This window comes from Pseudonaja textilis, chromosome 12, assembly GCF_049901715.1.
Source record: "Pseudonaja textilis isolate UNSWEBS1 chromosome 12, rPseTex1.2, whole genome shotgun sequence".
Taxonomy (NCBI): domain Eukaryota; kingdom Metazoa; phylum Chordata; class Lepidosauria; order Squamata; family Elapidae; genus Pseudonaja; species Pseudonaja textilis.
This window is the reverse complement of record NC_142001.1, coordinates 17,790,455-17,804,805: the sequence shown is the minus strand read 5'-3', so window position 1 is coordinate 17,804,805 and position 14,351 is coordinate 17,790,455. Positions and strand designations below refer to the sequence as shown.

Genomic DNA, 14,351 nt, shown 5'->3' with positions numbered 1-14,351 from the left:
CAGTTGGAGGCTTGCATTCGTTGCCAAACAGAAAGCTGCGTTAGCAAAACATAGACTCCGCGCATGATGTTCCTTCCTGCCCATTGGGCTGCCATGCAACCCGCCTATTTGTGATCTACAGGTTCTTATAATTAGCTGTGCTGGGGGAGTAATAGCAAGCCTTCTTAATTAAGCACCTAATAAATCCCGAAATGAAATCCGCTGCGGCTTACCAGCTCAATTCAGAACCAATCCTTTCTCTGTCTCTGTTTCTCTCTGTCTGTTTCTTTGTCTCTCTCTCTGTCTCTCCCTCTCTCTCTTTCACTCTCTGTGTGTGTCTCTCTGTCTTTCTCTGTTTCTCTGTCTCTGTTTCTGTGTGTGTGTGTGTGTGTCTGTCTGTCTGTCTTTCTCTCCTTCTCCCTCCCTTTCTCTCTCTGTTTTCATTTGCAAATTGTATCCCTACCTATCTAACCCAGGCTGATTCCTAGCAGCAGCAGCGGCTAAATTGGAGTGGCTTTTAAGCTCGGGTTTGCGTGTGTTTCCATGTGTGCTTGTGTGTGACCTGGTGTGTTTCACCAACCTCGCTCCTTCAATTAATTGATGCTGCAGCGTATTGTACAATCCCAGAAAAACAGGCAAATTCAGCCACTGGATTAGACGTAGTGTGTGAATGCAGCTGCTCAGCCCACCGTCTCATCAATGGCAACAACTACACGCACACACACACACACACACACACACCTGCCTTTCCAACACATGCATGCATTTGCAGTAGCAAAATTATGACCCAGAAAGCGAACAGCTGTCTCTCCGTGTTCAAACTTCCGTGAAAGAGTTCCTCCTTCAAAATAACTGCCATCAGGTGCCCTTCAGAGATCTTGAGTGTGCAACTTCGCAATTGCCCACCGCACCTCCACGCAGCAGGTGGGAAGGGCTTATCCACCCCGGAAAGGCCAGACCTCTTGGTCACCTTGAATCAGTCATCCCTCAAGCCTCCTGCAAGGTAATTCCTACCTTTGCAGCTGGGGAAGGTTAACCCTCCTTCCCTCCGTCCTTCCCTCCGTCCCCTGTGATGTCTTTTATTTCCCCCTTTTCCAAACCAGCAAAGAGATTCCTTTGTTTCTCCTAACACTTCAAAACAGCGATTCTCAGCCTTGGCGGCTTTAAGATAGGTGGACTTCAGCCCCCAGAATACCCCAGCCAAGCTTTGCAATGCCTGGACTTGGGGGACTGCAGGCAACAAGAAGCCCACAGATTCGCTCTCTTCGACCTTCGGGCCAGTGTGGAAAGATTAATTTTTAAAAAATAAAATTAAAATCCCCATCCATTCTTTGGCTTGCTGCATTTCTCAGTTGGAGTTTCCAATTCCGTCAACGTAGGTCTGCATCTCACCTCTTCGTTACCTTCGTTTGTTGCCTGCTTTATTTTTTAATCGCCTGTGCTTCCATTGCAGATCGTCCAGTGGTGGGATTCAAAAAAATTTTTGCTACCAGGTTCTGTGGGCGTGGCACAGGAAGGATACTGCAAAATCCCCATTCCCTCTCCACCTCACTAACCTGCTTTCCAGCTCCGTTCTCCTGTGCAGGGCAACCAAAGAAAGCCCAGCCGATCAGCTGGGACTTGATGGGAGGCAGAGAATAGATGGGGGTGTGGCTTGGTGGGCATGGCAGTTCATTCATTCATCGTACGTTTGAGCCTCCGGTCCCCTCATCATCCGGGTTGCTCTTCTCTGCACTTTTTCTAGAGTCTCAACGTCTTTTTCTAGAGTCTGGTGACCAAAACTGCATGCAGTTACTCTAGGTGTGGCCTTACTAAGGCTTTATAGAGTGGGATTAGTACCTCCCTTGATCTTGATTGTATCCCTCTGTTAATGCAGCTTAGGATAGCGTTAGCTTTTTGGGCTGCCAAATGATGAACAGTTCCAATCTGGATCCTGGCCTCTTTCCAAGCCGACCCAATCTTGTGTTCCGTTCCAACAGATGCCAATTCACCAGAACCTGAAAGAACTCCTCGCCCTCCGAACCGAACTTCAAAAGAGGGTGGAAGAACTGCACCGGGAGGCCGCCAAGCGCTCCATCTCGTCTTCCTCCGAGCGAGGGACTTCTCCCGCCGTCTCCCCCGTCCACACTTCCGTCTGACCGACCAGCGAGCCCCGCGAGGTTTACTAGACACGTTATCCGCTGCCACAAACCCTCCCTCCCTCCCTCCCTCCCGCCGGTGTTATTTGGGGAGGGGGGTGGGCGGAGGGTTTAGGGGGAGGAGATCCCCCCCTTTTTCCTCGGTGTCTGTTACAGCGAAGCCAAAAGCATTTCCTTGCAGTATCGCGCTGTGGAGTGGTGGTTGCTCATCTCTTTCTTACCTCTCCCTTTTTCGTTTGTTGTTTTGCTTTTTTTTAAACGTGGCGCGTTTCCGAGTCGATAGCCAAACTCTTTTTTTAACTTCTCGTTGAAACTTGCAGCAAAAGCAGGAAATCTGTGGGTCGGGCAAGCAGTGGGGAGAGAGAGGACGGATTCCACCTCCTCCCAGTGACAAATCATATCGAGCTGATAAGGGAAACCTTATCAGCTTCCCTTGGGTACTTCGTACAGCGTGGTTGGGCGCCGGGAAGGGGAAAGGAAGCCACAACCCACGCTGAATAATTATTATTATTTTTGGAGCGGGGGACAGCGACCGATGACTTTGATGCACTTTGAAATGGATTTGTTTTTTTAATTATTATTATTATTATTCCTATAGCAATTGTATATTTTGAATAAAGACGTTTAAAAAAAACAAAAAAGAGCAATGAGCAGGATTTGTCGTTGCTCGGGAGAGCATAGTTACTGGTTGCCCAAGGAATCTTTGAATCCGTGGATTGTTGAACGTTGCGGGTAGGATTTTTTTGCACGTTTTCTCTACTTCCTGCTCCCTTTCATGACAGGGAGACAGAATCGGCTCGGTTATAAGTAGTCCTCGACTTAACAACAGTTCATTTAGCGACCGTTCAAAGTTGACCACGGGACTGAGAAAAGTGCCTTACGACCCTTTCTCACATTGAAGACCGTTGCAACATCCCCAATCGTCATCATCTTGTAATAACCCCATAATCCCTTGCGGGGGTGAAGTCAGGGCAACTGAATGGAGCTAGCAGAATGTTTACTGGCCGGATGCCCTTCCTGTTGCCAGAGTGGGGTTTTGTTCAGTAGATACATTCTCATTGTGCTCAGAGAGAGAATATCTGCCTCTGTACTTAGGATCGAACTCACAGCCTCCTGATTGTGAGACGAGAGCTCTGCCTCTAGGCCACCGCACCCCTCCATTATAATGTCAGATTATAATTCAGTACACATGTACTGAATTTGACTACTAACGAGATCATACTAAGAACAAGGAGAGATTCAACCTGGAAATAAAGGAGATATTTTCTGATAGGGAGAACAATCCACCCATGGAACAGAAGTTGCCCTCAGAAGTTGTGGGAGCTTCATCCCTGGAGGCTTTCAAGAAGAGACTGGACTGCCATCTGTCCGAAATGGTGTAGTTTCCTGCTTGGGCAGGGGGTTGGACTAGATGACCTACAAGGCCCCTTCCAACTCGGTTAATCTAATCTAAAATGGCTAGATACTTAGAGAATTCCCTTTCCCCTTAGGAAGCTTTTCCAGTAGCCGAATTCCCAGATTTGAACTATAAACCCTTTGCATCCTTTGCATTACCTTTCGATTTTGTGCTGCTGCTCAAGAAAGACATTTTGGGGTGTGGAAGACTCACAATCACTAATTGCCTCTTAGGACCTATATTAGAAAGTTCATTAGGTTTCCTGCAGAAGTTGTGGGAGCTTCATCCCTGGAGGCTTTCAAGAAAAGACCGGACTGCCGTTTGTCAGAAATGGTGTAGGGTCTGCTTGGGTTGGGGGGTTGGACTAGATGACCTGCAAGGTCCCTTCCAACTCTCTCTCTCTCTCTCTTTTCTGACTGCAAAGCCAAGACACCTTCGCTGATCTCAACAAGTAGTTTAGAAAAAGAGAGCAAACTGCAACCAAGGAGCTAAATGAAAAAGTTGTGCACGTTGATTTATTTTATTGTGTTGTGTGTGTGCTCCGAGACACTCAAAAGCTACTGTGTCTTTCTTCAGAGCAATTCAACTTATTTCTTTCTTTAAAAAAAAACAACCCTGGCTATCATTAAGCGAGAGACTACAAGTGTCTTGTTCGGGCCAGACAAGTTGCGTCACGAACAGTGGGTTGGTTAGCCAAGACTGCCCTTCCTGAATGTTGCACAGCTGTTCACTTCTGTCTCGAAAGCAGCCTGGACAAAACCATCACGGGGAGGTAGGGGGAGCTCCTAGCAGTGGTACTGCCCCACTCTGGACATCATCAACCACGAAAGCTGATTGGAACTGCTGTAAAAACATGGTCTAGCCTGCCCATTTCAGGTCCCAAAACTGTCCATATTTTTGGCCACACTGCTGAAATTCTGCAACGCACTTCCAAAACATCTATTTTTGCCCGAGCAGGGGGTTGGACTAGAAGACCTCCATGGTCCCTTCCAACTATATTCTGTTCTTATTCTATTCTGAATTCTATTGTATTCTATTCTAATTTGTATTTCTATTCTAGGCTCTCTCCTATATTCTCTATTCTATTTCAGTTCTATTCTGTTCTATTTTCTCTCCTATATTCATTCTATTCTATTTTCCAATATCCTATTCTATTATTTCCTTATTCCATTCCATTTCATATTCTATTCTATTTTCCAGTATCTATTCTATTCCTTATTCTATTTTCCAATATCTATTATATTCTGTTTCCTTATTCCATTTCATATTCTATTCTATTTTCCAGTATCTATTCTATTCCTTATTCTATTTTCCAATATCTCCTCTATTCCTTATTCTCTTTTCCAATATCTATTCTATTCCTTATTCTATTCTATTTTCCAATATCTATTCTATTCTTTATTCTATTCTATTTTCAAATATATATTCTATTCCTTATTCTATGTTCAAATATATATTCCTTATTCTATTCTATTTTCCAATATCTGTTCTATTCCTTATTATATTCTATTCTATTTTCCAATATCTATTCTATTCCTTATTCTATTCTATTTTCAAATATATATTCCTTATTCTATTCTATTTTCCAATATCTATTCTATTCCTTATTCTATTTTCCAATATCTATTCTATTCCTTATTCTATTCTATTTTCCAATATCTATTCTATTCCTTATTCTATTCCATTTTCAAATATCTATTCTATTATTTCCTTATTCCATTTCATATTCTAATTCTATTCTAATGAAATTACCCTCACTCGCTCTGTATGTGAATTTACACAGTGAAATCTCTCCTCCCCATTTAAATTGGCACAGGAATCTCATCTTCTCCACTGAAGAATATTTGACTGTCTCTGGTCCCTTTTATACTAGTCCTGGGGGCAGAAGGAGAGGACAACAGATGGTTGTTAAGCTAATATAGCTTGCCCATCGATTTTGCTTGTCAGAAGGAGCCCAAAGGAGAACCACGTAGTCCTGGGATGCTGCAACCATCATAAACACGAGTCAGTTGTGCCCGGTGTCCAAATTCTGAACCCCTGACTGTGGGGGGAGGTTGCAACCTTTGTTAAGTGTGAAAAACGAAGACGCTCTTCTGCAATCACGACATAAGCCCGAGATTGAAAAAGCAGGCTTGACAGATGCTACATCTTTTCTCTCCTGCTCTACAGAGTGGAGAGTTGGTCTCTGGACAGAAAATCCCTTAAAGAGACTGGAAGAAGCATTTGAAATGTGGATTTGACGTTACATATAGGCTGGGTTGACAAAACCCGAAAGGAGGAGGAGATAAGCCCCCTGGGAAAGCCAAGGGAAATCATCAAAACCACAAAAAAGTGAACGTTAGAATATTTCGGACGTGGGATGCAACACCCGGAAAAGTGCAGCATCCTTCGCTTAATCCTCTCCAAGGAAAGACTGAAGGCAAATGAATCTCCAGGCAGAAGAAGAACATCGCGGCTTCAAAATCTAAGAGGCTGGTTTGGACAAAACTCGTCAGCCCTTTTTCGTGGGGCTGTTGATCAAAAGAGGATCGCCAACATGATCGCCAATGTCCGATGATGGATATGAAAGGAGGAGAAGAATAGTGGTAGAATAGTAGTAGTAGAGTAGTAGTAGTAGTAGTAGAAAAGTAGTAGAATAGAATAGTAGTAGAAGAAAAGGAGAATAGCAGAATAGTAGTAGAAAAGTAGTACTAGAATGGTAGTAAAATAGAAGAAAAGTAGAACAGTAGAAGAAAAGTAGAATAGTAGTAGTAGAAGAATAGTAGAATAGTAGTAGAGGAGGAGAAGGAGAAGAAGAAGAGGAGGAGGAGGAGGAGGAGGAGGAGGAGGAAGAAGAAGAAGTGGTGCACCTACACAGGAGACACAAACACACTGTTTTGTTTACAAGTCATTTTTTCCATTTATTTTATTTTTTTTCCAGTTTGTACTTCAGCATTCAAGTTCGGATAGCCATCCCCCATAATAATTCTTATATGCACTTTAGCAAAATGAGTCTGCCTTTTTTTCTTAACTTTTTAATTTATTATTTTCTTTAGACAACCCAACCCGCAATTTTCAACTGGGACAGAGATCCTTTCTGTATAAGCCAACGGTATGTATGTATTGCTTAAAAACGAAAGCTTTCGCTTCTTTGGATATGCCATCTCCTCTTTGAATCGGTCGTCTCCGATTTCATCTCTTCCTTTTTCCCGTCCCGTTTTTTGTCCTTCCTCCTTTTGTTCTCTACCTTTTCTGCTCTTCGGTTCTACCCTTTGGAGGAACGCAACTTCCTACCGCAGCAGAATTGGACAACGAGCGAAATCATTTTGCTGCCGGTTGTACGAGAAAATGACAACTGACACCGGTCCGTATTTGCCAAAAAAGGAAAGAAATTGCAAACGAGAAGGAGAGAAAGGTAAAATCTAAGCCAGTTCTTTCAAAAGTAGAAGTGGCTAGAATTCCTCCTAAGTTTTCTCCTAACAGGAAACCTTTTTCTTCTTCTCCTAATTAGATGTCTCATTTCAACTTCCAAGAACATGTGTTGCATATAAATTCAGGGCACAATATGTGGTCTCTACATATATATATATACATCTTTGGCCTGATGGAAGACTTCAAACGCCTGTTATTCGTCCTGCTCTGAACATCTGGCTACGCTGATGAGATGCGGCCTTTCAGCTCACAGATAGTTTTAATTTACCAATATAAAAAAAGCAGAGTAGAAAAACGGACACGTGTGCACACCCCCGCTTTCCCAGAGGTGTGGTACAACACAGCTGGCACTGCTACCAAGAAGTTAGCCAGGAAAAAAGCCAAACATACTGTTGGTTGAATATACAGACAACGGACAGAATTCCCCAGCGGGGAAGGAGATTTGAAGTTCTGTGAAGGAGCACATGCTTTGCATGCAAAAGACCTTCCAATGTCGAGCCCTGGAATCTCTCGACTTTCCAAGAACGGCCCCCGGCAAGTCAACACAACAATCGCCTTTGTTGCACAAAATCTCAGGCTCAAGTGTGTAATCTCCAACGCGGGGTTTTTCCTCTCGTCTAGCCTTGGGTTTTTTTTTTAAGGAGCAACAGAAGTTGGTACAACTTGCCACGGCCAACTCATCTTGGCCAACTCCCCAACAGGATAATTCAACCAACAAAAAAAGTAATTCATTTCAACGGAACCATGACCAATAATAATAAAATAAAGTCAATCCAGAAATACAAGATGTAAGATTGTCTATGGAGATTCTCAATCATCCAAGTCACGATTGTCCCAAAGGTGTATTTTTTTTTTCCTCAAAAGCCAACTGGGCTTTAGTTTTTGTTTTGTTGTTTTCCTGGAAGATGTTTCCCTTCTCATCCAAGGAGCTTCTCCAGCTCTGAAGGGTCTTAGTTGAGAAGCAACACGTCTTCAAAAAAACAACCAGAAAGTCCAGTTGCCTCTTGAAAAAAACAATCACCTTCGGGACAACCGTGACTTGGAGGACTGGAAATCTCCATGGACATCTTCAAGGAAATTAAAAAAAACCCCAAAAAACCAAAGTGCAGTTGCCTTTGGCAACTTACAATAATTTCAACGAAAACATGGTCACCCGTGATAAATAGCAATCGAATGAAACGATTAATACAGCATTGAATTGTCCCGCGTTGAGTTGGCCTAGATCCAGTTGGTAGACCTCTCCTGCTCCATCGTAGGATTTCTGAAGGTCTCAAAGGCAACACAGTAGGGTCTTGCCCAGCCAGCCTTCATCCTACGCCTTGGTGGCCTGGAGACAGGAACCCCGTGGAGAACATACCTGGGCCATTGTTGTTCAGGAAAAGAACTAAACCGGGGTGCAAGAACTGAAGTCTTGACTTCTGGGGAAGACTACGCTGTTGGTCGTGGTCTGGGGAGGCAATAACAGTCATTGTTGCTCTTGGTACCTGACGTTGAGTTGTATTCTACAAATACCTCCCTTCTGCTGGACTACCTAAAATTTACATTAAGGCATAACCATTTACCAAATTCATACAAAAAGACTTTGGGGAAAAGAAGTACCTCACAGATTCATCAACTGCTACATCTTGAAAACCTGGTAGCTTTTTTTTTTTTTCTTTTCCTCTTAACATAACACTCGGGACAATTTTATTATTATTATTTTGTTCATAGAATCTGCAATACATCACATTTTTTTAAACATCGATCTGGGTAACAAAACCTGTTCCGAGACACAGTATTTCAAGATGTAGATCAGTGGCAGGACAGTAATAGAAAGACAACGAAACAGACAATTTTACACCTACAGTAAACGTTTCTCCGTAATTGGCCAAAAGAAAAGGAAAGGAAAGGAAAGAAATTTCCATCTAGGTGAGGAAAAAAATGATTTCTAGTCCAAGTACAGCCACCATTTCCCCACTATTTTATCTAAAGATGCATCACGATAACCCTAGTCTAATGTTTGATGTATTTGACTTCTCTTTCTTTAAAAAGAGAGACAGTAGTTGGAAAGAGGCTGTGATGTAGATTCCTCTGTGTGGTTGAGGTCACCTTGGATTTCTCTACTCTACAAAATGTAATTCAAAACAGAAACGCCAAGACCAGACCTTCTTCTCCAATACTTGAAGGCCACCTCAAAAAAGGGGAAACCTTCAACATTGTTTTCCTAAGTAGCTCTTGGTTGAACTGCAAGTCCTTCATGGGAGAATCCCTCCACAGGAGAATCCCACCAAAGAGAAGTCACCTCAGCGGCTTCCTTAAATAAGCTGAAGTCTTCCATGATTCCCCCAGGTTGGCCTTCCAAGTGCCAATTTTAAGTCTTCAAAACGATAAAATTAGACGATGAGACTGGGGTAAGAGAATTGAGTACATCCCCAAATATACACATTTCATTGGAAGGCCTTGTCATGCTGGTGGACCGCAAATTATGAAGCTCAACCAAAGCAGAAGGAATTCCCACCAACATCTGGACTAGCATAACCACCTCATACTGACGCTCCGCTGAAATCCACAGGAGTCACCTCCATCATGGATGAAAGATGGAAGTCTCGGGTTAAAATTTCCTTAAACCCCTCTAGCAGTGATGGCAAACCTTTTCAGCACTGAGTGCCCAAACTGGAATGTGCATGCATGCGTATTAATGCGCGTGAGCCGGAGAAACCGAAACCCTGTTTTTGGGCTGGTCTTGGCCGTTTTTCAGGCCATTTTGGGGTCATTTTCAGGCTGTTTTCTGGGCCACTTTCAGGCCATTTTGGGGGCAGTTTTTCAGGCTGTTTTCAGGCCATTTGGGGGCCATTTTCAGGATGCTCTCAGGCTGTTTTGGGGGGCATTTTCAGGCTGTTTTCCAGGCCATTTTGGGGCTTTCATGCTGTTTTGGGGCCATTTCAGGGCTGTTTTCTGGGACATTTCAGGCCGTTTTGGGGGCTGTTTTTGGCCCCCAAAACAGCCTGAAAACTGGCTTGAAAACTGGCCTGAAAAGAGCCCCCAAATGGATGTTTTTCAGGCCATTTTCCGGTGCTCCACGCCCTGAAGACCAGCTGGCCAGCACACATGTGCATGCCAGAAACCAGCTGGTGATTGTGTGTGCCATAGGTTCGCCATCACAGCCCCTATAGATACAGCCGGTCGTGCTCCTGACATTGAGAGGTCCATCCAGAAGTTTCCTCCACACACAGCAACATCTACAGAAGGTTCAACATGCCTCAATCAACGAAGTCTTTGCGGCAGGTCCACAAAATGTGGTCAAAAAATGTAAATCTGGCAGCCACAATAGCCCATTTGAAGTTATGTCCATTCTTTTAAGTACCGTAATCACCTGGGCTTTTTTATTTTGATCACACTGTGTAGACCACCTTGGCCTCCGATGATCCCCACACCGAATCCCTACCAGAAAAGTCCCCCCTACAAACATCACCTAGGATTAGTTGGTAAATGAAATCTGAAATTAGGTATTTTGCCCGCAATTTTTTCCCTCCCCCCCCAACACCGTGTAATACATATCATGGACCGATACATGCACTAAAGAGATATTTTTTTAAAAAAAACCAAAACCAAAATATCCTAATCTTGCATGTGAAAATGTACACCTTGCTACAATGGGTGAAATGCACGGCTAACAGGACTTAGGTTGAGAATGACCAACGTGGGCCAACATTCAAGCCCATTTCTTGCTCAGCTCCGCAGGGGTAGGGCTGTGACTAGTAGCTGTTGATCCAAATTCTCCCAAAATAAGGCCAGAAAAGTCCCCTGGCTTCACGACCTCTGGCACCCCCGTGGAATATAAAAAATAACAACTGGGATCCAGCTAAATTTAAGACAAACCAGGGATTGTGGTTTGATCTGGGAAAGAGTGACAACGGGCAGCCATGTGGCCCTTTTCCAGGAATCCCCATTTGCACCACTGTGTAGAGCAGGTATCCAACCAAGACACGTGGGCTGCTGGGGAATTCTGGGAGTTGAAGTCCACAAGTCTTAGAAGCGGCCGAGGTTAGACATCCCTGGTGTAGAGCAACGAGTAGTCTTCCCCTTCATGAGCCAACTGAAGGGAGAGCCTGAACAGTAGCAGGCGCTGTTCTTAAGACTCCCCTCGTGGTTTCTAGTTAAGGCAAGGAAATTTAAGCCCAACCAGTGACTGTATAAGCACAGCGGGAAGAGCAGCTAAGCTGGTTTGATACAAACAAGATGGAGGACTGGTGGCAACGGCTGTCTCATCCTACCGTCAGGGATAAGTTTCACCTCCCCAGAGATGACAAAGAAACCTTGTACTACTTGTTGGGTACAGGTGATGGCCAACAGGACAAACCCCACTGAGGAGAACCCATCTTGGCTCAGCTCCATGTGGTCTTCTTCTCAGGGCTTTCCTAAGAGAAGGACCCGGAGGATTTCTGATGGGCCACGAGACACAAACGGAAGGAGGTCCTAAACCAGGGGTCCCCAAACTTGGCAACTTTAAGACTTGTAGACTTCAACTCCCAGAATTCTCCAGTCATCTATGCTGGCTGGAGAATTCTGGGAGTTGAAGTCCACATGTCTTAAAGTTGCCAAGTTTGGAGACTTCCGTTCTAAACCTCGGGCTCCCTCCAGGCCAAGAGCTCAAACGGCCAGCATCTTCTCCTTTCCTTGAAATGGACCTTCAAAAGTTGGACATAACCAAATAAACACAGTGGCCCACAATCCAGCTGAACTCAAAAACTGAGACCTTGGGGAACCCCAAGGCCCAAAGTATGCATCTGTGGGATATGATGACCGGCCCCGCTAAAATACCAGCACAGAAATGTTGGAGAACATGTGAACCAGCAGGCCTCGAAAACCTGAAGGTGCAACATTCCCAAATGACCATCGCTGGCCTTTCCCGAACCAAAACCTTCTCCCTTTTCTGGATTTTAGCCCATTCGGTCTGTGCTGACCTGGATGTCTCACCCCTTCAGACTGAACTAGACGGCAAGGTTGGTCTGAATTAATTTGGCCCATCCTCCTCCCTCGAGATGTTCTCTTCAAATTCAAGCTTTGGAGACCCCGCTGCAAACCTGGGAGGAAAACCACCATGAAGCCAGAAGCCCCCACGAATTCTGTCCAAACAGACCAGATGGAGGGAAAAGCCATTTTCAGCGGTCACCACAGCAGCCTTAAAAGTGAGGCTCAGTTCCTTCTTGCCGTGTCTTCACACAGGTCCTACTCAAAAGCAAACCAACAATTGAAGATTGTTCCTAGCTGAAATGAAGCCCAGTTCGGTGGGGCCACCGTCTCTTCTGGCCCCCCACCGATTAAAGACTGTTGCCATCGGTCTCGTTCTCTTTTGAAGACCATCTCCCCAAGGAGCTCAACCAGGACCTCGATGGAAACTCTACCCGTAACCAAGAGCTGAGATCTTGGCTGAATCTTTCTATTTTGGGTTGGTCACCTACAAGCAACTTCGACTGGTCTCTTACTCCTGCTCTTCGCTGCCGTCTCTTTCTCTCCCCAAACCCAACCCATCCAAATGACGTTCATGGACATCTCTAACGTCTACGATGGAAACAACCCCTTGGAAGAACCTTTGCATTTCATATTCAACCTGCCCAAAGCTCGGACACGACCCATGGCGATGCAAACCTACGACTCTTTCACAAAAACGATATATTAAAAAAAATGAAAAACAAAATCAAACCCGAAAAAACATTATCATCATCATCATCATCATTTCTTCTTCTTTTTTTTTTTTTTTTTCAACCAGTCTACAAGCCTACCACAATAAGAAGAACCCTGCCCTAGTCGGGGGAATGCACATTTAAATAGCTTTGGAATCCCAAATTAAACGTTTTTTTTTTGTTAGAAGCTAAATTACAAATCGTGTGAGAGAGGAGCGTGTGCATGGATGTATGTGTGCGTGTGTGCGCTCATGTGTGTGTGTGTGTGTGTGTGCGATGTGTTTTGTTGTTTGTTTTATTTGCCAACAATTGGTTCTCTTTCTTTTTCTTTTTTAAGCCGGAGGGCTGAGATTTCAGACTTTTGCGTTTTCTTGAGGCGGCGGAGCTTCTGCTGTCTGTGGTTCTAGGACAGAGTATTTCACTAGGGAAGGAAAAAAAGAGAGAGAAAATTTTAGCTTGGTCTTGTAGGAAAATAAGAAACATACAAACTGGCCGGCAACTGTCATGCCCCTGTCGGAATCTGACTCGGAGGAGGAAGACCAACAGCTGACAGGAAGCGGGAGTGTGGCTCCATTGACTGTGGAGGAAACTGGGGAAGGGCAAAGTCTGGCTGGGCAGAGCAGGGGAGAGGTGGAGCAAGGGAGAGGGAGTTCAGAGGAAGACTCAGGCCCACCCCCTCTTCATCCTAGGGCATGCAGAGAGGAATGGAGAAGGGAGCAACATGGGTCGTGTGAGTTATGGGGGAGGAAAGGGTCCTGATTCCCTTCATTAGCTGCAGCTGGGAACACAGTGTATAAAAAAAAAAAGGCAAGTTACATGCAGCAAGCTGTTGGAAGCAAATGTGAATTTATCTTGTATTGTTGTGGCTTATCTGTGTTCCTGGCATCTTCCCAACTATGTGAGTTTTTGGTGTGCTTTCAAGTCTGATTTTTTTTCTCCTGCCCTGTCAAGCTAATTACTTCAGTTTGATTTGTTTGGATTTTAAGTTACACTTTGTGTGTACCTTGTTTTGGACTGAATTATCTACAGTCAAAGGCTGTTCCTGGGAGAGTTTTTCTCCAGCCCGAAGGTAACCTGGACATTGGGGGCGAAGTTGGAGATAATAAAGGGACTCTTATTGCTTATCTGACTTTGGCTTTGTGCCATTCTCCTTTGGGTCATCACAGCAACTGTAGAAGGCCATGTGTCAGCTTTGGAAGCCATATTGACACCAGACACTTCCACACTGCCACCTTCTTAAGCCTGGGAAAATGGGAGGGGGGGGACTTTCTTGGAGTGTATGTGGTTAGACATAATAGCATTCTTTTTCTAAGTCAAGGTCATGTCATTTCTGCACCTGGGTGTGCGGAAGTCTCAAGTTGGGATGGGTGTGATTGGGTCATGTGATGCAATGATGAGTGCAGGGGGTGGATTTGTACTTTTTTACTTATTGCAAGGAAACCTGGAACTTTCAGATTTGGGATTCCCCAGATGTGCCCGTTTACTATCCAAATAAAACAGAACTTTTGAGAAGATGGTCTGTCTCGGAGTGATTTGTTGGAGTGGAAGTTTTCTGGAATGCCGACACCATGTTCATCAATCAATCAGAATAGAACTGGAAGTAACTTTAGAGGCCTTCTACTCCGACCCTTTGTGGCCTCCTTTCAAATACTGGAACACTACTACCAACTCGTGGTCTACACACGTTACGGTTCTGCAGCCTTTCAAAAACCATGCCCCCTCCCGAGCTATCACCACAAAGCTGGCACGCAGTGCGTTGTGACA

At 44.5% G+C, this 14,351-nt stretch overlaps 2 protein-coding genes across 11 annotated transcripts in view; one reads left to right on the top strand and one right to left on the bottom strand.

Annotated features, from left to right (window-relative positions):
• The window catches only part of MTMR1 (myotubularin related protein 1), a 32,068-nt gene extending 29,310 nt beyond the window's left edge, over positions 1-2,758 (top strand). For all 10 annotated transcript variants that reach the window (XM_087941157.1, XM_087941155.1, XM_087941156.1 and 7 more), the window contains one exon: positions 1,959-2,758. In XM_087941157.1, the coding sequence (XP_087797283.1) occupies positions 1,959-2,117 (159 nt within the window). In that variant the 3' untranslated portion in view covers positions 2,118-2,758. The remainder of the gene's footprint in view (positions 1-1,958) is intronic.
• Positions 2,759-10,507: 7,749 nt separating this feature from the next.
• Positions 10,508-14,351, bottom strand: part of CD99L2 (CD99 molecule like 2) — a 32,625-nt gene continuing 28,781 nt past the window's right edge. Inside the window, exon 13 of the mRNA XM_087941273.1 lies at positions 10,508-13,008. Coding sequence (XP_087797399.1) covers positions 12,941-13,008 — 68 coding nt within the window. The 3' untranslated portion in view covers positions 10,508-12,940. The remainder of the gene's footprint in view (positions 13,009-14,351) is intronic.